The sequence below is a fragment of the Hemibagrus wyckioides genome, linkage group LG21 (assembly GCF_019097595.1).
Source record: "Hemibagrus wyckioides isolate EC202008001 linkage group LG21, SWU_Hwy_1.0, whole genome shotgun sequence".
Classification (NCBI taxonomy): Eukaryota; Metazoa; Chordata; class Actinopteri; order Siluriformes; family Bagridae; genus Hemibagrus; species Hemibagrus wyckioides.
This window is the reverse complement of record NC_080730.1, coordinates 17,487,044-17,506,831: the sequence shown is the minus strand read 5'-3', so window position 1 is coordinate 17,506,831 and position 19,788 is coordinate 17,487,044. Positions and strand designations below refer to the sequence as shown.

General features: G+C 39.8%; 1 protein-coding gene across 6 annotated transcripts in view; it reads left to right on the top strand.

Moving 5' to 3' along the window:
• Positions 1–19,788, top strand: part of cadpsa (Ca2+-dependent activator protein for secretion a) — a 106,284-nt gene that overhangs the window by 69,671 nt on the left and 16,825 nt on the right. The window contains exons 12-24 of one of the 6 annotated variants that reach the window (XM_058373775.1): positions 1,121–1,257; positions 1,438–1,625; positions 4,520–4,621; positions 5,151–5,214; positions 5,413–5,536; positions 8,262–8,330; positions 9,233–9,265; positions 11,732–11,838; positions 15,339–15,495; positions 17,306–17,447; positions 17,863–18,015; positions 19,209–19,364; positions 19,462–19,609. In XM_058373775.1, the coding sequence (XP_058229758.1) occupies positions 1,121–1,257; positions 1,438–1,625; positions 4,520–4,621; positions 5,151–5,214; positions 5,413–5,536; positions 8,262–8,330; positions 9,233–9,265; positions 11,732–11,838; positions 15,339–15,495; positions 17,306–17,447; positions 17,863–18,015; positions 19,209–19,364; positions 19,462–19,609 (1,580 nt within the window). The remainder of the gene's footprint in view (positions 1–1,120; positions 1,258–1,437; positions 1,626–4,519; positions 4,622–5,150; positions 5,215–5,412; positions 5,537–8,261; positions 8,331–9,232; positions 9,266–11,731; positions 11,839–15,338; positions 15,496–17,305; positions 17,448–17,862; positions 18,016–19,208; positions 19,365–19,461; positions 19,610–19,788) is intronic. The other 5 variants (XM_058373770.1, XM_058373769.1, XM_058373771.1 and 2 more) reach the window with 5 other exon arrangements.

Genomic DNA, 19,788 nt, shown 5'->3' with positions numbered 1-19,788 from the left:
ATGTACAAAATCAGCTGCGTGTACAAATTACTGCAGTGTGATTTTAAATCGCATAAAAGAAATTTAGATGAGATTTGGTAGCACGGTGCTTATAAGGTTACTTGAGCTCTATACATAAACATTTATAAAGGTCCATTCTGACATGAGTACTTATACACAATAACACACGTTAACACACACAATAACATCCTTTTGTTATTATTATGACAGTTTCATAACACTCGAGTCACGTGGTACACGATCGAGTAACCTGATGATTAAGGTTGTTGTTCTGACACTCTTGGGCTGGACTTAGTGCAATGTCATGAGATGTTATGACTAGAAAATGTCACCTTCATCATCATACTGTCAACATTCTGTGACTCTGATGAATATATAACAGTATTTATGATGTGTGAAGCTTTTAGAAAAATATACAGAGTGAACATATCTATACGTCATGAAGAGCTTAGTGAAGTGTGCCTTATACTCACAATCTGACTATCTGCCTTATAATCAAACTAACTAACTAATTAACTGAGTTCGAAACAAAAAAATGGATTTTGTAACAAATCACAGAACAATGATTAAGATTTATGCTAATTTAGTCTCTTATTTTGTTACTTATTTTATTATATTAATATTATTTAGTCTTTAAATGATTAGAACGAATTAGGAATCATTTAGAAAGTGATTCATTCAAAGGACTTTCTCTCTTATAGTCTGAAGTTATTTGATTAATTATTAAGAATTATTTAAATATTTTTATTTAAATGAGAAAAGAAATTGCAGACTGATATTAATCTATGAAGTTATTTAGAAATATTATAACATTTATTAATTTAAATGAGAATATTTTACTGACAATCTATTGATCATGATTATTTTACTATATATATATATATATATATATGTATATATATATATATATATTAAATGATTAAAAAGAATGTTTTTTGAATGAGAAAAATTTGAATGATTTACTTTTAAAGACAACATTTTGAACAGTTGTTAAGGAAATGACGTGATTGCCTCATATGTGCTTTCAAGACTTGCATGTTGACCAGTCTTTGCAAAGAGTGTGACAAAGTGTGTATTCTCTAATGCTCCTCTACATCTCCCCCCCCCCACACACACACAGACGCAGACCGTGCACAGAAACACGGTATGGACGAGTTCATCTCAGCGAACCCCTGTAACTTCGATCACGCCTCGCTGTTTGAGATGGTGCAGCGCCTCACGTTGGACCACAGACTAAACGACTCCTACTCCTGCCTGGTACTTCCACACGATACACTTTGATTCAAACACAAAATGATTCATCTCCAGCAAGTGAACCAAATGAATTTGGAGCGTTTTATTCTCTCTTGCTCACTTTAGAACATTTCTTATATTTGTGCCTTATGGTAGAAAATGATTATCTGAAGTCTGACTCCTCCACTTGGTCCTCCCCTGCAGGGTTGGTTTAGTCCTGGTCAGGTGTTTGTCCTGGACGAGTACTGTGCCAGAAACGGTGTACGGGGTTGTCACAGACACCTGTGTTACCTGAGCGACTTGTTAGAGAGAGCTGAGAACGGTGCGATGATCGACCCCACGCTGCTTCACTACAGCTTTGCCTTCTGTGCTTCACACGTGCACGGCAACAGGTAGGATCATCTCGTTTATAACACGTGTATTCCTCTCTCTCTTCTTTGTGTTCCTCCCGTTACTCACTTAGACTTTTTCATCACAAGGCTATGTTTGAAGAATACACCGAATGAAAGTGTGTGGCTAATGAATAGATGCCAACTGTCCCTCAGAAATATGCTTAAAAAAAGAACTTTGGACTTCTTAGGACAATACAGTTGACCTTTGCGTTTGGATAAACGTGACTGACACATTCACGGGTGTTTTAAACTCTCCTGAAACACCTGGAAGCCCCGCCCCCTTCTCTCTAAATAATTGTTTTATTTTCAAGCTTCACTTATTTGCTTTTAATTTAAATTTTAAAGGCAAAGCTGCCTTGATGTACCTGTGGTGCATTGGTAAGACACTTGCCCTGTGACCCTGAGGTCCTTGGTTCAAATCCTATAATTAAACCATCAGCCTGGTGGTTAAAACACTGGCCTTTCATCACTGAGCTTCTCGGTTCAACTCTCACGGTCATCCATGTTTTTCCCCCTCTGTCTCATGGGTGACTCTTCTCAGTTTCTCTTAACCAGCACGCAATACCATCACCATAAACAAAGGGCGTGGCTTATTTGATTAATAACAGCAGTAAATAAATAAATAACGTGTTTATTCTGGATGCATCGAAATTTTAAAAAGGCTAAAATAAAAATTGGCAAAAAATTTTGAGCAAAAAACATGAAAAATATCAAGCATATGGAACCAATCCACAATTTCAGTGAAAGACAACAGTCGAGCGATTTGTGTTTACTCTGTCTCTCTGTTCCTCCTCAGAGCCGGCAGGTCTGGAAATAGAAATAATTACCCCCTCGTCTGTTTCCATCTCGTATGATTACGTTCTTCTTCATTCACTTTGTTTGTTTTTTCTTTCAGTTTGCATCTCTCACGTCTTTTCTCTTTTATTTCCCACCTGACCTCATGCTGTTACACCTCTCCGAATGCCTATGTGTGTGTGTGTGTGTGTGTGGAATAAAGTCAGAGAGTGTGTGAGCTGATCAAATGGCCTGTGTGTGAGGCTGATCTGCTCAGTGCCCTGTACCCGGCTCCTCCAGCCCCGTCTAAAAAAGAGCTCCGCCTCGTGGAGTTGATGAGAAAGCGGGACTCTAAGTCTCAGGTGACGGCAGGGTTCAGAAGGTGAGACTCTGATATTAGTTAGATTGTGCTCATGTGATGACCCTTATTTACCCCTTTGTCCATCCCCAAGACCAACAGCGTGAGCGGTTAAACACACATTTTTTAATAGAGCGATGTTTAGTACAGTTCTGCTTGTACCGAACACCTGACTAACACCCTGTACGCATAAATGGAATGCAGAAATGTAGAAAGGATTGTCAGTCTCGAAGACGGCGGAGTGTGTGACGGACATTGATGGAGTTGAAGTGGGCTGTCTGCGTGTCCCTTTATGATCAGCTCAGACAAGACGACACATGTAGCTCCAAGTCAGAGCAAGAGAAAGAAAGAAAGAAAGACAACGTGTCATCCTGTCAGTCCTGACCTCGAGGCAGCGTGGCGTTAGTGTCCTGTCCTCCGCCTGTGTCCTCTGCTGTCCGTCTCTCTCGTCCACTCTTTCCTCTCGCCTTGCGTTTGAAGTTAGCGACTGACCTTTCACCTTCAACACTCGGTGCATGCGGCCAACCAAAAACACCACAACCACACACCCCTGGTGCACCGCAGATGGCAACAGTGTGTGTCTCCGATGTTGCAGGATATGACACGACGACCTCATTAGCATATCTGGATTACCATTTTTAATAACTGTCAAACGGGGTCTCATTTGCATTTGAGTTTTGAATATGCATGACGGCATGTAGGGTTATGATAACGGTAGCGCAGCCTGTTCACGAGGGGGGAAAAGGTTAATTAGTGTGAAATAGATTCATTAATTTGTTTTATTTTTTTCCCCCTGGCAAACAGTGTTAATGAAATCGGATTAATGCTACTTGCATTGTTACACAAAAGCACACATATATATATATATATATAAATAAAGAAATGGATTGTCCCAGAGATGAAGTGTGTCACCTGCGCATATTGTAACACACCCTTACACACACTTCTGCACAAAGAGTGTAAAGGCTGGCTCTTTGTGGTTCGTGACAGTACCAGGATGCAAGCTCTGTGTGTGTATGTGTGTGTGTGTGTGTGTGATGGAGGAGGCGTGGGCCGTCCTGACACGAGTATGAAGAACAGGAGACGTGACACTCTCCTCAAGAAAGAGTGGTACAGGAGGGATGGGGGGAGGTGTCACGGGTGTCACACCAGACAGGGGGTCCACCACTGTGTTGCTCTGTGTGTGTGTCTGTGTTAGGCAGAGGTGTTTTTTTTTTTTTTTTTTTTTTTTGGATGGTAGGGTTACTCTTCATCTTCAAAACACCTTCATTTCCAAACAGCACGTGGAGGGGTGTGTGAAACAGGCAGAGGTAGAACATTCATGTCACAGCCATGATAGATGGAGATCATCTGTCTCATCACACTGACACAAGCAGTTGTCTTTCATTTGTGTACGAGATTAGGAGAACAAAATCTCTCTCACAGACACACCACACAGTCAAATACAATCTCTCTCGCTCTCTCTCTCTCTCTCTCTCTCTCTCTCTCTCTCTCACACTCTCACACACACACACACCAAATGGAAGTTCTTTATAAAAGTGTGTATTATGTGTGCGTGAGATGGGATAAACCTTTATTTATCCACCATACGTATATATATATATATATGTGTGTGTGTGTGTTTGCTGCCTTCCTGTGACCCTACACATGACCCTGTGTAAATGTCTGTGACCGTTGTAACCTCCACCAGCAGACTGGTAGTGCTGACTTTTGACTCTGTGTGTGTGTGTGTGTGTGTGTGTGTGTGTGTGTGTCGCCTCAGGCCTGATGGAATCGGCACTGTCACGGTGGAGGAACGCGAGCGCTTCGAGGAGATTAAAGAACGACTGCGAGTGTTGCTCGAAAACCAGATCACACATTTCAGGTGAAGGGCTGGAAGTAGATCCATCAGTAAATCAATTATTTTAATAGTTAATTAATCATTTTAATTGAAAAATATATAAAAGATGCAGTTCAAGTATTCAGATAAATTGTATTTTCTATAAATAACAAAATATTTTTTGCGTGACTAATTTATAAATTAAATTCTTGATAGTATTCAGAACCTAGACGTGTGTAATTTAATATTGTAATCATAATTAATTAATTAATTTACTGTAAATGTTAATATTCACTGAAGTAAAAAAAAGTTATCATTATTATTGTTATTATATACAAATCTCATTATTACTATTATTAATATTATTACTGATGATAATGAATTTATATTTTTTATCATATAAATATTATATAATTTTTATATTATATATTTTTTATTTAGTTTTTTATAATAAATATAAAGTTATTTTTTTATCCATCAGTGAATAAATTAATGAATGATGTATGAAGTTTATTTATTTTTTTGTATACGTTTATGTTAAACCCTGTAATTTTCCTCTCTCTCACATTCTCAGGTACTGTTTTCCATTCGGAAGGCCAGAGGGAGCTCTGAAGGCTACACTCTCGCTGCTGGAAAGGGTGCGTTGTCACAACAAGCACAATTCAGAGCTACATATGCTCCATAAAAATAACCCGTATCCACTCATATCCACTGTAAATTCACACATTCCATTTGTGCCACGCAAACTGCTGCTGCAAATTCATGAGCATAAATTGCGAAGGAATTGTGAAAACAGAATTTTAAATTTGCCTGGATGCCTCTGTGCGGGTTGCCAGGTGTTGATGAAGGACATCGTAACTCCGGTGCCCCAGGAGGACGTGAAGGCCGTGATCAGGAATTGTCTGGAGCAGGCGGCGCTGGTCAACTACCAGCGTCTGTCTGAGTATGCCAAAGTGGAAGGTAAAAATAAAAACACATTTATTAGCGCGTCCTTATTTTTTTCAGGTTCAGACACGGCGTGATATCACTTCAATAGATATCTTGATGTAAATATATAGCTGAAGCAGAGTGGTTATTGCTAACAGGTTTCATGATGCTTTATATTTTACAGTACTGGATTCAGGTATTAGGTGTGTTTGTGGTCAGGGTGATCATGTGACCCGCTGAGTTGGCCGGTGAAGCTGATGACAGAATCAAGATATTCACCCTTTTTCATATTCTATCAGCAGGGATTTTTTTTCTTTCTAGAAATACTTAAAGTGGGCAAAAAAAGCAAGAGCTTGAAAGTAATAAAAAATATCTAGAAGCAGGTTTAATATTCTTATATCTGGCGTATTTGTCACCACACATCAGGAAATACTAGATACATTCAACTGTACTGAAGATGCTTGTTAAGATGTCATTTTGTGCAGGGTTTTTATGAAGTTTTCAGATTTTTTTTTATTTAGATTTTTTAAACCTTAATTTTGATCCACTGCACCACTTGTTATACTTTAAACTCGATACGAAACATTTTTGTACGAATATTAACGCTGATGTGAAACAATCTCGGAGAAAGCATTCAGTGGAAATCTTTCAAAGCTGCAGGAGGTCTTGTTCGTATGTTATAATGCTTTCGAAGGCTTTCTCTACGCCTTGTTTTATAAACCCGTGCTGATTCTTTTCCCAGTCTGTGCCTGCTGTGTTCTCTACAGTGATGCTTAAATTATAAACTTGTGCTGTAAGTAAAAATGCATTCAATCCCTCGGTCTCTGAAATCCTCCTCGCTGCCTTCTGTCAACCTTTCACTTCTTTCCACCTTACCAGCTTCCAGGTGTGGAAAAGATGTTTAAAACAAAACAAAACAAAAAACACTGTTGTTGTTTGCCTCCTCCAGCTAACACCTGCTTATGAACCCTGCTTCTTACTCCTCTTTAACCTGGGTTTTTATATCCCTCCGTCTCCACAGTTCCTCTTCTTCCTCTCTCTCTTTCTCTCTCTCTTTTTCTGGCCTCTTCTCTGTCTTTACTATGCCTTTCCCTGGGTTTCCCTCTGGCTTTCTGCTGCTGGTTTCAGACTCTTTCTTTACATAATGCACACCTTAAGAGCTTCTTGCCAAGCGTTTGACTAAATCCTAAAATAACGAAGTGTATTTTCAGTTAATTGGCTTTTTCACTGGCTGTGTATTGGTGTAAAGCTGTTTCCCCCCCCCATAGTTTGTCATACTTTTGATTCGCTCTATAACATGACTCACAGGCCATAATGGTCCTCGTCTATTAAGAAACAGCAGCAGCCACTGGGGATACTTACGGTAGAGGAGGCTTAATAAATCGGCTCTTGAGGCAGCGAGTCTTGCAGCCTTCCTTGGTATGAAATTAGTTTGAGTTTTATGTTTAAATCCAGCTACATGTTACTTACTTGCCTTAATAACTGGTAGAAGCTCAAGCAGTGTAATGATCACCTCTGTTTAAAGAATCCAACCTATCATTTCCCTTTACCCAGAATTCCACTCACCCATTCAATTCACACACTGTGTTTAAACTGCCACAATGTTGATGACTGACAAATGGAAGAAGCCGCCAAAATTCCCCAAGATTCCCCAAAGTGGAATGTTTTAATAAATTGACCAGCAGATGAATTTCTCATTTCCACAATCATTCTGCTTTTACAAAGTTCTTCTAAAAGACTTGTATCTAGTGATACAATCTAGCTAATTTGTAGGTTAGTTTATGCCAAGCGTCCACCTTTCCTGGGAGCTTCCTAGTAAAGCAAGACCAAAACTGACCTCTGCTGCAGAGGAGAAGTTCATTTAGAGTTGCCAGCCTCAGAAATCACCAATTAACAGCACCTCAGATTAGAGCCGTTATGAAGGCTTTACAGAGCATCAGTAGCAGACATATCTCAATATCAACTGTTCAAAGGACATTATTGTGTATTTCGGCCTCCTTCAGCATTGTTTTACAATGTAGAAAGAAATAAACATCAGGAAAGACCATGGAATTAGAAGGTGTGTCCAAACTTTTGACTGGTAGTGTACTACAGTGTTTAATGCGCTTGCATAATATAACACTCAGTTCTTAGCCAGGTGCCATCAAACAGCTGACCCCAGAGTGTTTCAGCGGGATGGTGTCGGTCATGATCCTAGTGTGGTTCAATCTCAGTGAGAAAACTGATTCGACTCTGAATCGACTCAAATCCATGAAGTGAAGCAAACATGCTGTCTTGATGACTTGTTGCATTCCCCATCCAAACACCCCCACCCACCAAATTAAAGCTGTGTTGTCCATGATTGGCCGGTGGTTTTAATTTTTAGTCAAGGTTTGTATAAAGTTTTTGCTTTTCAGTTTGTTCAAAACAAAACAAAAATAGCAAATGAACTAAAAGTATCAAACTTTGCAGTACAGCAGCTGCACTATCAGCTTCAAATTCTAAGTTAGTGTGATTGTTTTTGCAAAAGACCGCCTCCTAACTTCCGGTTTTTATTAGCTAAGGACATTGAGGTAGTCCTTTAAACCAGCCTTCCAATTTCCATTTTCTACCCTCACCACTGAGACCTTCCTAAATCCTAAATGCCCTTTAGAGTCTCTAGTACACATGCATGGAGAATTCCCCCCTCTCTCTCTCTCTATCCCTCTCTCTCTCTGTCTGTCTGTCTGTCTGTCTTTCCTCTGACCCCTGCTCTTGCATGCCCGGTCCTCTTTTGTAGGGAAAAAGCGAGAAATGTATGAGCATCCTGTCTACTGCTTGGCGTCACAAGTGATGGATTTAACCATTCGTGAGTACCTGCCCTCATCCCCTCCACCAGTCCATGCCTTTTCTCCTGCTTTTCCTCATCCCTGTCAGCACCTCACCTGGCATTACTACACTCAACCCCTCTGACCTATAACATCCTGTCACTCTATTTGCTTGCCTTTTTTTTTTTAAAGAGCGACAAAACAAAAACAAAACAACTCCTCGTCTGGCTGAGTCGAGCGTCAAATATTCAGCCAGTCAGTCCGTCCACCTCCATCAGCCTCCCATGTTTGTTTGGAGCTTCCGGTGCTATATCGGTTAGCTTTATTTATTTGTTTATTTTTTGGTTCCTCTTGCTGACTTGTGCATTTCCTGTCTGTTGCGATTTGAATGCATTTTTACTTTTGCTTCTGTTTGACGTCCCTCCTTCGCACCTCAGCCATGTCACAAGCTTTTGGACAGAGGTCAGGTACTGTACGAAACCTGCATACTGGTTGGCTCAGGGGACTGAACTAGGAGAACTCAAAGATCTAGGGAGTTTCTTTTGGTGACTATACGTCGGGTCTGTCTGTCTGTCTGTCGGGTCATGACTATGGTTGTGTTTTCGCTTATTTTATTTATTTTTTCTTTTTTACTGTGCGTCTTCACAGTCTACCGTTTTGGTATCACTGTCTGTCTCGCATCAATACACTAATGTCGTTAAGGGTCAATGTCTTTTCTGTATTCTCACCTCTGAAAAGCACCAAGGGTCAAAGTTTTGTCTGCAGGCGACTTTCTACTCTTTCTCTGTTATTCTGTCTGTCCTCTCTTGCTGTCTGTCTCTCTTATCCTCCGACTTTAGCCTCAGTAAATGGAACGGCGGCTGACATTCTCTCTTCTCCTCTTCTCCTACCCTTTTCCTCCCCTCCTTCTCTCTCCTTCTCTTTTATTCTCTTTGTTCTCTAGTTGAGAAATCTCAGAAGGATCAGAAGGATCCAGGTGAACCCTTTTGTTTGACTAATTATTTAAGAAAAAAGAGCATTCCCTGTCCAGACTTGGACATAACCACCTCACAGCGTTGCTCGAGCACTCCCTGAAAAAGCCATAGCAATGCTGCGATGGCGTTATGCTAACCTCCTCGGCTAGAATTAAAGAGAGTTAAATCATTTCTGCAGAGAGGGAATGACTCGAACCATGACTACTACTGCTTCATCCCTTTAACCTGAACATGTACTACCCTGTAATGAAAACTTAGCTTAGATTGTAGACAGTAGTGCTACGGTGCTGTAAAAAAGTATTTGCCCCCCTGTTTGGTTTTCCTTAGTATTCCTAAATTGTTGCACTTCATGGTTTTAATACTAAAAACCTAACAAAACATAAAATTAGACCACCTTGTTTGGTGAGATTTGAACTTATTCACTCATATTCCCGATATATTCTAACCATGTAGTCTGACAATTAAGCAAAGCAGTTGGGGGTGAAGGTAGGGGGTGAATACTTGTTCACAGCATTGTATTATATACCCAGTAAAAACCAGGCTGTTACCATTTAATTCTACATCATGCTTGTAGAATTAAATCATGTCTCCTATGCATTCCTATGCAAAAAAAAAAAAGAAAAAAAAAAGAAAAAAGGAAGATGCCTTTGCGAAATCTGCAAATTGGGTCATTTGATTTATGGTCCATATTCAAGTCAACCTACTTCATCAACCTAAAAAACTTCATCCTAGAAGTAGATCTGAGAGAAATCTGCTTCTTCACCAGCCCGCTCTGTTGTGTGTGAAATACCCGATTTGGCACAGCAAGGCATTTCTTCTGCAGTAGGTCTGCAGGTGTTTTGTACTCCGGATCTCGCTTTCATTTTAACCCTTTAAACCAGACCCAGTTAAGTCTAGAAACCAGTTCAGTTCAAAGCCAGGTGAATGGTTAAAGGGTTAACTGGAAAGTCGTCAGTGTGTGGAGTGTATTCTGTGACGGAGACATATTGGCCCAGAAGAGTGAGGACCTTTGACATATCGGCGTTAAGAAGGACCCCAGGAAATGGCGATTTGATCAAAATGCATGTTTCTGTTTGTCTCATTTCATTCAAGCAGAACTCGGCACTAAAAGAGACATAAAATATACACTCACCAGTCAGTTTCACAGGAACACCTCTATAATCCAGCAGTGTGATGCTGATACATGTCGAGAATGTCAGTTAATGCTCATGTTCTAAAATCAGCAAATCAGTGATTAGACTGCATGATGCATGAGGAGTTTTTCAGAAATCTACTCAGGTTTTCACAGACGACAGTCTTGAGGCAGATGGACGACAACAGCAGAAGACAACAAGACTCATGAGGCTACAGTGGGGACAAACTCATCCAAACTGGACAGATGAGGATTGTCTAGAGTGTTTAAATAAGTTCCTAAAAGTGTTTTAATGCATTAATGTGAACATTAACTGAAGCTCTTCTGACATGTGATTGGCTGATGGGATAAGTGCACAAACGTGCAGGTGTTCGGTGAGCGTATACTCCGTCCTCGCTCTTCTCAGTCAATACCCTGGTCTTATTATCATTATTAACTAGTCATCATTAACCTGAGTGTTCATTAATTGTCCATTTTTAGTTTGCAACACCATCTCCATGATGTTGGATCTCATTAGATGGAACATTCCCATAAAGCTCTGTGTCTTATGTGTAACCATTCTGCTAAAAAAATAAATAAATAAAGTAAAAATAATCAGGGGAACAGTAGCATTAACCTCACTGTTCCTCAAATTCATAAGTGAGACAAGGGTGAAAACTTTGGGGCTGATCATTAGAGAGAAATGGAGTTTAGCGGGATTAGCGAGCACAGCTTCCTGCACGTGCTGAACATTCTGCATGATAACTGTAACATACTTGTTTTTTTTCTCTGCTTACTTCGACTCATTACACTTGCATTCTTCTTACTGACTAGATTTGATAACTTTGTGGAAGAAGTATAAAGTGCTGAAATTAGAATTTTTAGCTGATTTAAACAGGAGTCTAGGTAATAAAATTAACCCTTTTCTGCATAAATGATCAAAAATTTTATGAAATAAAAAATAAATTAAAAAAAAGATTTTTAAACATTAATATTATTTTATACATTGATACTTTTTTTTATTTTATTAATAGTAATTAAATATTTGTTAAACCCTATATTGCAATAATCCGGAAAACTATGTGCATTTTTCAAACATTAGTTTGAATTAATTTGGGATTTAGTAGAACACTTAAACAAGTAGACCAGAGACTGGACACTGTGCATGAAAGGGTTAATACATATTGCAAATTTAAATGATCCATACCTCACTGCTTGTAGAAAATTGTCAGAATTCTATAGTTTTCTACTTTTACGTAGTCAGTGATCTACTCTAGCTACAGTTACATAAGAGTAGCCAGAAGGAAGTGTTTAGGCCTGTGTGTGTCCAGTTAACAGTTTTGCCCTTGTGCCTCAGAGAACGTAGGCCGCTTAGTTACGCCTGCCAAAAAACTGGAGGACACTCTCCGCCTGGCCGAGCTGGTCATCGAGGTGCTACAGCAGAACGAGGAGCATCACGCAGAGGTGAGCTTCACACTGACCGTGCGCAGTGTCTCACCTGCATTCACACACTGCAAAAGTACAGTATATATAGTCACAAGTGTGTGCAAACTTACGCACATACACGAGATGCCACTGTTAATCGTAAATAAAACATTTTTTTTTCTAAACTAAAGGCGCATTTCCACAGAGTTTCTAGAACTTTCCTAAATAAGAACCAGAGATGGTGAAAGTAGTGAAGTGAAGTTTAGTTACTGATGATAAATGAGTGCACCCAGAAATAAGAAAACATTAGCGAAGACTAACTAACAACACCGTTCCTAATCTCTCATGTGAGCTAGCATTATACAAAATAACTACACAAACTAGCTGAAAACTAGGAGCTAGTTATTTTGCTATATAAAGGTTACAGAGCAACTCTGTCACATTGGTTAAAATGTGTTGGAATTAAGATCCTGTCTGATGCTAAAATAAGAAACGCAGTGATGTTTGAAGAGATTGTAAGAAGTGTAGTAATGAATTTGTAAGTCACTGTAGTTTCCAGTGAAGACAAAATTTACACAAAGTAAGGTTTTTTGATCCATCTCTTTACTAATAAGTGTAATTCAGTAGAAATGCGCCCGAGTTCCTAAAACGGTTCCTGGTTTCTGTCAGTGGGAAGGCAGCGTATCATTGCCCACTAGACAGACATCCTTCAAAGCAAGAGCCGTTCGAGACGTTTATTCCTTAATCAATGAATTTACAGACTTTAAGCTGATTCTGTAGAGCTGCTGACTTGATGCTGAAGATGATTTGTTGCTTAATGTTCATCCAATGCAAACTGATTTCCCAAACAGACGCTGAATTTGTGGTACGTTTTGAATCGATCAGTACCATAACCCACAGCTGCATGCCGACCGTGCGCGCAAATCGGTCCGACTCCGAGCGTTCCTGAAGGTCCACATCACTATCCAGCTGTTCTCACAGCTGTCCTTACTGCATTGAAATGATTCAGTTTGTTACAGTTTAAGTGCTGTGAAACTTCAGGACTTTGACATCACTAAAATATTTCCTGCTACAGCATCTCTCTCTCTCTCTCTCTCTCTCTATCCATCTACCTATCTCTATTTATTTCTAACATCCCAGTCGTCACACATCATGGTCACTCTTAATGTACAACTACAATCTAATGATTCAAGCCATCTTATTATTTCTTATTATTTAATTATTATTTTTCTCAAAAATGGGATGAGCAACAGTGAATGCTTATATAAATAATACCCATCACCCTGCTGTGGGACAGACTGCAGGTCTTATACGATGCTCCAGAAGGAAAAGCATGTTCTGCCATTTTTGAGCTCCGGATGCATGGATAAAATGTAATGAGATACTTTTGGTGTAATGAAACATCAGAAGGTATCATTTAGAGGTATCATTTATCTTTTCCACTCATGAAGAAATCGTGCTCCCATTTCTGCTTTTAGGGGTGTGATGGTATATGGATTTGGTCGGATGCACTCTTAGGGGAATGTATTCAATTTATTCAAGCTTTATGAAAGGATTCTTCTTAGAACGTTCTTAAAGAAATTTCTTAATTTTTAAAATGTATTTTTTGCTTAGTTGTTGATATTTGTTTAAATTATTATTATTATTATTATTATTATTATTATCAACAACAATAATAATAATATTTTCAACAAATATCAACTTGAATCAACCTTTTTCTTCTTTTTATTGATAGTTATTTTAATTAGGTTTTTAAATATTTTCTTTTGTTTTATGCTGTTGTTTAAAAAATATTCAACTCTGTGCCATACCAAAGATACCACAGTTCTCTATAGGGCTGAAATATTAAACATTATTTCTGATGGACTAAAACAAGAAAAATCACATTATTAATCAAACAGATAAACATGAATTAAAAACATGATAAGACTATGGTTAATGATTAAGCTTTCATACTGTTTCACCCCTAACAGCTTTAATCCTCATAATTACTGCAAACTGCCTTTATTGGGAGTATATAAAGAAGGTCTTGCACTTTGCACAAAAAAAAATCCAAACATGATTGTTAGCTTGTCATGAATTACAGAGATGATTAGTAACCTTAATTGTGTTCTCTCGCTGTTTGTTGGGTTGCCCGGACACATGTGAAAGGGTAAAGAGGTATGTTCAAAGGTCTGAGAAAAGCCCCCATGACCCCTTCAAACCTTCTGTCCTTACCCATCTCCTCCTCTGCATGCCCAGTACTTCCCTAGCCTCGGATGAAGGGTTTATATTCACCCCGCCCTCCACATCCCCTTCTCCCCATCCCACCCTCTTCTGTATAGAAGTAATTCCTGCTGTATTCCGGGGCATTAACCGAACTGCTTGAGTGGGCACGGGTGCCAGACGGACGGCTGCTTCTGCCGCCCTGAAGCGGCTCCTGACGAGCCCTCTGAAAATGAAACCGAGCTCATTTTCATAGACGTCGTCTTGCACAACCCTCCCGATGCCCCCCCTCCCGCCTTTGCTCCGGACAGTAAAATCGTGAGTGTTGAATTCTCATCCTGTAATTCATTCTAACGCCACAGAAACAATTGAATGGGATTCTACAGGAGGGAAATCAACACTGCGGATTTTACCGTGTTCTTCTGCTCCACCCTGGTGCAGCCCATCACCATGATGTACCATGTAGCAGTACTATTTCTCGATTTAACTTCATTTATAGACTTGCGTGCACCAGGTGATCAGCAGACCACACTCACGCTGGTGTCGAGTTGTTTTTTTCCCTGCAAAGCATCTAGAAAGAACGCTGTGTAGATGACCCCTTACATAACCCTTTCATTCCTCCGACATGTTTTTTTTGCAACACGTGCAAGACATGTCGTGAGGGCAGAGTGTTCCTATCAGCAGCAGAGCAATCTCACACACGACCAAAACGACTAGTCCAAATGAATACGCTACAATTCTGAACATCGTGGAGCTAGACATTGAATCTGCTGCATGATGGGAATTTTTCTGAGCCAAAAGGCACTTCCGGGTTGCATGCACATACACATTTACATCAACAAAGTGTGCATAGAAGTGTCATAGCATTTCACCGTTGTCTCCTACTCTGCAGAAGCATGTAAGGTGTGCTTAAGCCGTTTTCACTCGAAAGGAGACATTTCTACACATTCCTCACTCTTCTGAGATCTCACTCTCAGTCTCTATGGACCAACAGAAGAAATGCGTGTGTGTGTGTGTGTGTATGTTAATGTCTAAAGCTGTGACTGCCTGTGTTATAGCTGTGTCAAAGCTGTCATAGGTCCACAGGGATTAATAAAATATGGCACAACTTCTACAACGTGAGACCTAGAGGCTGTTTATAGATCTTTGGAGACTGATGTCTTGTAACGTTCCCAAGAGAAAAAATCCTTTCTGTTGTTAAAGCATGCTGTTATAAGATGAATAATCCACAGCATTGATTATTATCCTATAACAGATCATCATCAAGTCTTTTTTTCCCCTTATTGAATGCCTGTCAATCATACACACACTATCATACATCATACACTTTGCAGGCCTTTGCATGGTGGTCTGACCTCATGGTGGAACACGCAGAGACGTTTCTGTCCCTCTACGCCGTGGACATGGACGCGGCGCTGGAAGTCCAACCTCCGGACAGCTGGGACAGTTTTCCTCTCTTCCAGCTGCTCAATGACTATCTACGGCTCGACTGTAAGAACAAATGTTTTCTATTTTAGACCCTATTTCAAAACTCGAAAGAGATAAAGTTGGGGCAAAATTTCAATTGCTTCAATATTATGCACTTTTTTTTTTATGGCAGACATTGAATACTGACGTAATCGCAAATTTTTCATTTATTATATTTAAATGATTGTTCACACTACACTGATTTTTTCATTCATTTCAACAAAATGGACTCGTTTGCATAGACTGCTGTAAAAACCCAATTACTTGCATTTCATTTTACACTACAAAATGGAAACATCCAAGGGGGGGTGAATACTTATGCAAAGCATAGGAACCTGTGCTAAACCTATCAAATTAAAAATTAAATTCCAAATGGGCTGGTTAACTCTGTCACGTGCAGTGTTAATAATAGCTCCTACATTAATGGTGGACGTGAAGTAGGGGAGCACGGACGCCTGGAGGCCATCTTACATCACTAATGAACTGGAGTGAGCAGGGAGCTGTCCGTGGTGCTGAACACAGCCGCTTCATCCACTCCAGCGCACTAATTATAACGCCAGCATTTTTGCACAGCTTGACAGGTTGTTGTCTGGTAACGTGTTCTCAATAAGAAAAGGTGCTGTGTGGAAAAAAAAAGAGAGACAAGAAAATAAGAGGGATTTGTTTAGTTTCTAGCTCAAATAAAAAATTAAAAAATAAACAGTTGGATGAACTGGCAACTAAGCCGCTACTGGGTTGCAAATAATGAAGAAATTTTCTTAAATGCAAAATAGTGGGGGGAAAAAAAAATCAAGTGATTGCATTGCGAGATTAGATTTAATGATCAGAACCACTTAATTGGCTTAAGTGTTCATAGAGGTACGTGACACCTATCTAACGCTTTAACTGTCATACAGCTGCATAATCATTTATAAAGGCTTATTCCATCGTTTTTGGTCCGTTTTGAGGTTGACATTAGGTTGCTGCAGACTGACTTACGTTATATAGAACATCAGGAGAACTGTGTATGTCAGTCATTACCTGCTGGAATAAGATTTGTAAAGATTTATGTAGGCTTAAGTCACATTTTATAGATTAGTTTTGTAGATTTCAAACAAATTATTATTTATGTGAAGTGTTACGGCTGAAACACATAGCTTGGCGCCACCTCACACAGTTGCATGCTGTCTGATTGTACAAATTGTATATTCCTAATGCAACGGTCCAGAGTGTAAGCATTCCCCTCAGCCCTCTCCATGTTAATGAATAACTTCTTGTCTATTGTTTGTTAATTTGCCCAAAACCAGATCCTTTATATGACTGAACAATAAACCACATTATTCTAGCTTATTCTGGCCATATTGTATCCATAAGTCATGGAGTCATATGCAGAAACAAACAATTATTCAGTACGCACAGCCATAAAAACGAACATCAACCTCTCGTTTACTGCATCTGGAAGGTCACTGCACTTGTAGTGCCTGTAGCTCTCTCAGCTCAGTTTATATGCTACGAGGCAGGCGCCGAAGCAAGACACCATTCAAGCTGCTAATGAGGACTAAAACAGAGCATCCTGGCCTTACGCTCGCGGACACACAGCCAAGTGGACAACCGCTGCAGCTCAAGTGGCTAATTGGAAAAGTGCATTCGGGGAAAGCAAACAAACATGGCACCTACTGTGCATGATCGAGCTTGAGTTAAACAAGAGAGGGAGAGAAAAAGAAAGAGAGACAGAGTTAGCACTTGGTTTGTGTAGCTTCCTTTCAAACAAGATAGCGGACATTTAGGGTTTTCCAGAAAGGGTTTAAACAGAATGTTTTGGATTATTAAAATGGAGCTTTCTGCTGCTTTTTAGATAACCTGTGTAACGGGAAATTTCACAAGCACCTGCAGGATCTGTACGCGCCTCTCGTGGTGAGATACGTGGACCTGATGGAGTCGTCCATCGCCCAGTCTATACACCGGGGCTTCGAGCGTGAGTCCTGGGAGCCTGTAAAGTAAGAAGTGCTCTTCTGTCTATTCTCCGTTTGTCTGATTTCATCTGAACTCGTGATAAACTATAAATCCGCTGGTTGTGAACTTGGTGTCTCAGTAACGTATTTATTCTGTCGAGTAATGTGTCTGTTTGGATGTAGCGCTCTTTCTCCGATCACTCACTTATCACATCCTCACGCTTGCTTGAAACCTGTTTAAAGTCAATTTTCTGCTCGTTTCTTTTTCATATCGGTCTTAACATGCTCTCTTACTGTCGTCGTCATTTCCTGCGCATTTCTTGATCTGATTTTTTTAAACGTAAAGTCACACTGTGCGATTTCATCTCACTTCACACTGCTTCTTTATTTGTTTCGTTTTTTTCTTTTCCTTTCTGCTCATCCACAACATTCTTTCTTGTCTGTCTGTCTTTTATCACAGGAGTTTAACAAGTAATCTACCCAATGTCAGCCTTCCAATTGTGAACCTCCAAATGCCAAAAGTTCCAAATCTACCGGTGTCAGTTAATCTGCCACCAGTGCAAATACCTCTCTTTTCCACCCCCAGCTGGATGACGGCCGTATCGGACGCAGAGTGTGTAACGAGTGTTTATGATTCATGCAGACGTGGCCTTGGGATAACGATAATGCTCAAATCCAAATGTACAGGAAATAAATTTACTTTATTTCATAAAACAATTTATGTATTGGTTTAAATATATAAACAAATAAATATATTTTTTTATTTTATATCTATGTTTATGCCAAGGCCACAGCATGGGAACTTAGTATATAGTACTGTAGAGATGGTTAAATGATATTTATCATCATTTCCTGCTTCAAGCATTAAAAAGTGTCCTGAAACAATAGAGTTTGTTTGTTGACAGCGCAGTGCACTCTTTTCCACTTGTTTGCTGGGTGCTGGGCTTCACTCTGTAGCACAGACAATGAACACAATAAAGGGGCTCTGCAGGGTCCTGTTATTTCTCGGTTCAGCACAGACAAAGTTTACTCTGCTTATAGCACAGTGACCTGCCAACGATTACCTCTAACTTTTTACAATTGATTTTTAAATAAAATATCATGCAATTCAACAGTTAATAGTTAGATTAGCAATGATAAAAAAACACTAGTTCACTTGCCTCCTTTCTCTCGCTCTCGCTCTCTCTCTCTCTCTCTCTCTGGCACACAAAAGAACATAGCTATTTTACAGAGAAACTTGTAAAGAGAGAAAGTGTATATTGTTCTGTACCGAAGTCTTTCCTATGACATCTTCAAACACATTTGTAAACACTCTAAATCAGATAAATAGATAGACATAAGATCGAATATAATCCGTTGTATCTTTAAAGTCAATATACATGATCTCTCCGTTCTCCAACACTAAATTTGACAGCCTGCATTGCTTGAAGACAGATAAATGGTGTCTCAAGGGGTTTTTTTTCCAAAAGGGTAAGGGTTCGAGCTTGCTATAGGGGTTTTATTTGGAACTAGTACATGTGTGTGTGTGTGGTGACCTGGGAAAACCCTTCACAGATTTTGAGACTTCCTTAGGCGCTTACTTCTTGAACTCTATTTATGAATTCTTAAAAACTGAGGTATAAAAATGTTAGAGGTGAAAACCCCCTGATTTTTTGTCTTTTTAAGCTGAAAGGTTTTTCCAGATTTGTTCACACACTCACATTTCATCTCCTTCACTGTTCTTCTGGTTTGACTGTTAAGCCCTAAGCCCCTCTTAACGCATGCTGTTGATTGCTGTGTGCTCTGACTGTGTGTGGGTTTGTGTAGTAACGGTTCAGGGACATCCGAGGATCTGTTCTGGAAGCTGGACGCTCTGCAGACGTTCATCAGAGACCTGCACTGGCCTGAGGAGGAGTTCGCTAAACACCTGGAGATGAGACTTAAACTCATGTCCAGTGATATGATTGAGTCATGTGTGAAAAGGTCAGAAATGCAGTGACTCGGATTGCTGTAGACTCTCTTAGTCTACCTTACTCACTTTCTCTCTCTCTTTCTTTCTCTCTCTTCTTCTCTCGCTCAGGACGAGGGTGGCGTTTGAAGTGAAGCTGCAGAAGAGCAGTCGGACCACAGACTTCCGCGTCCCTCAGTCCATCTGCACCATGTTTAACGTCATGGTGGACGCCAGAGCCCAGTCTGCCAAACTGTGTGCCATGGAGCTCGGCCAGGAGGTAAAACACGCACACACACTTCAATCCTTTTCTTCTTTCCTTCCTCATGTCGTTTTCTTTTTCTTGTTTCCCTTCCTTCTTTTTCCATTCATTTTTGGTCCCTTCTTCTTTAAAACTTTACTTTCTTCCCCTTTCTAGATTTTTCCTCTTTTTTAATGAACTAATTCCTCCTGTATTTA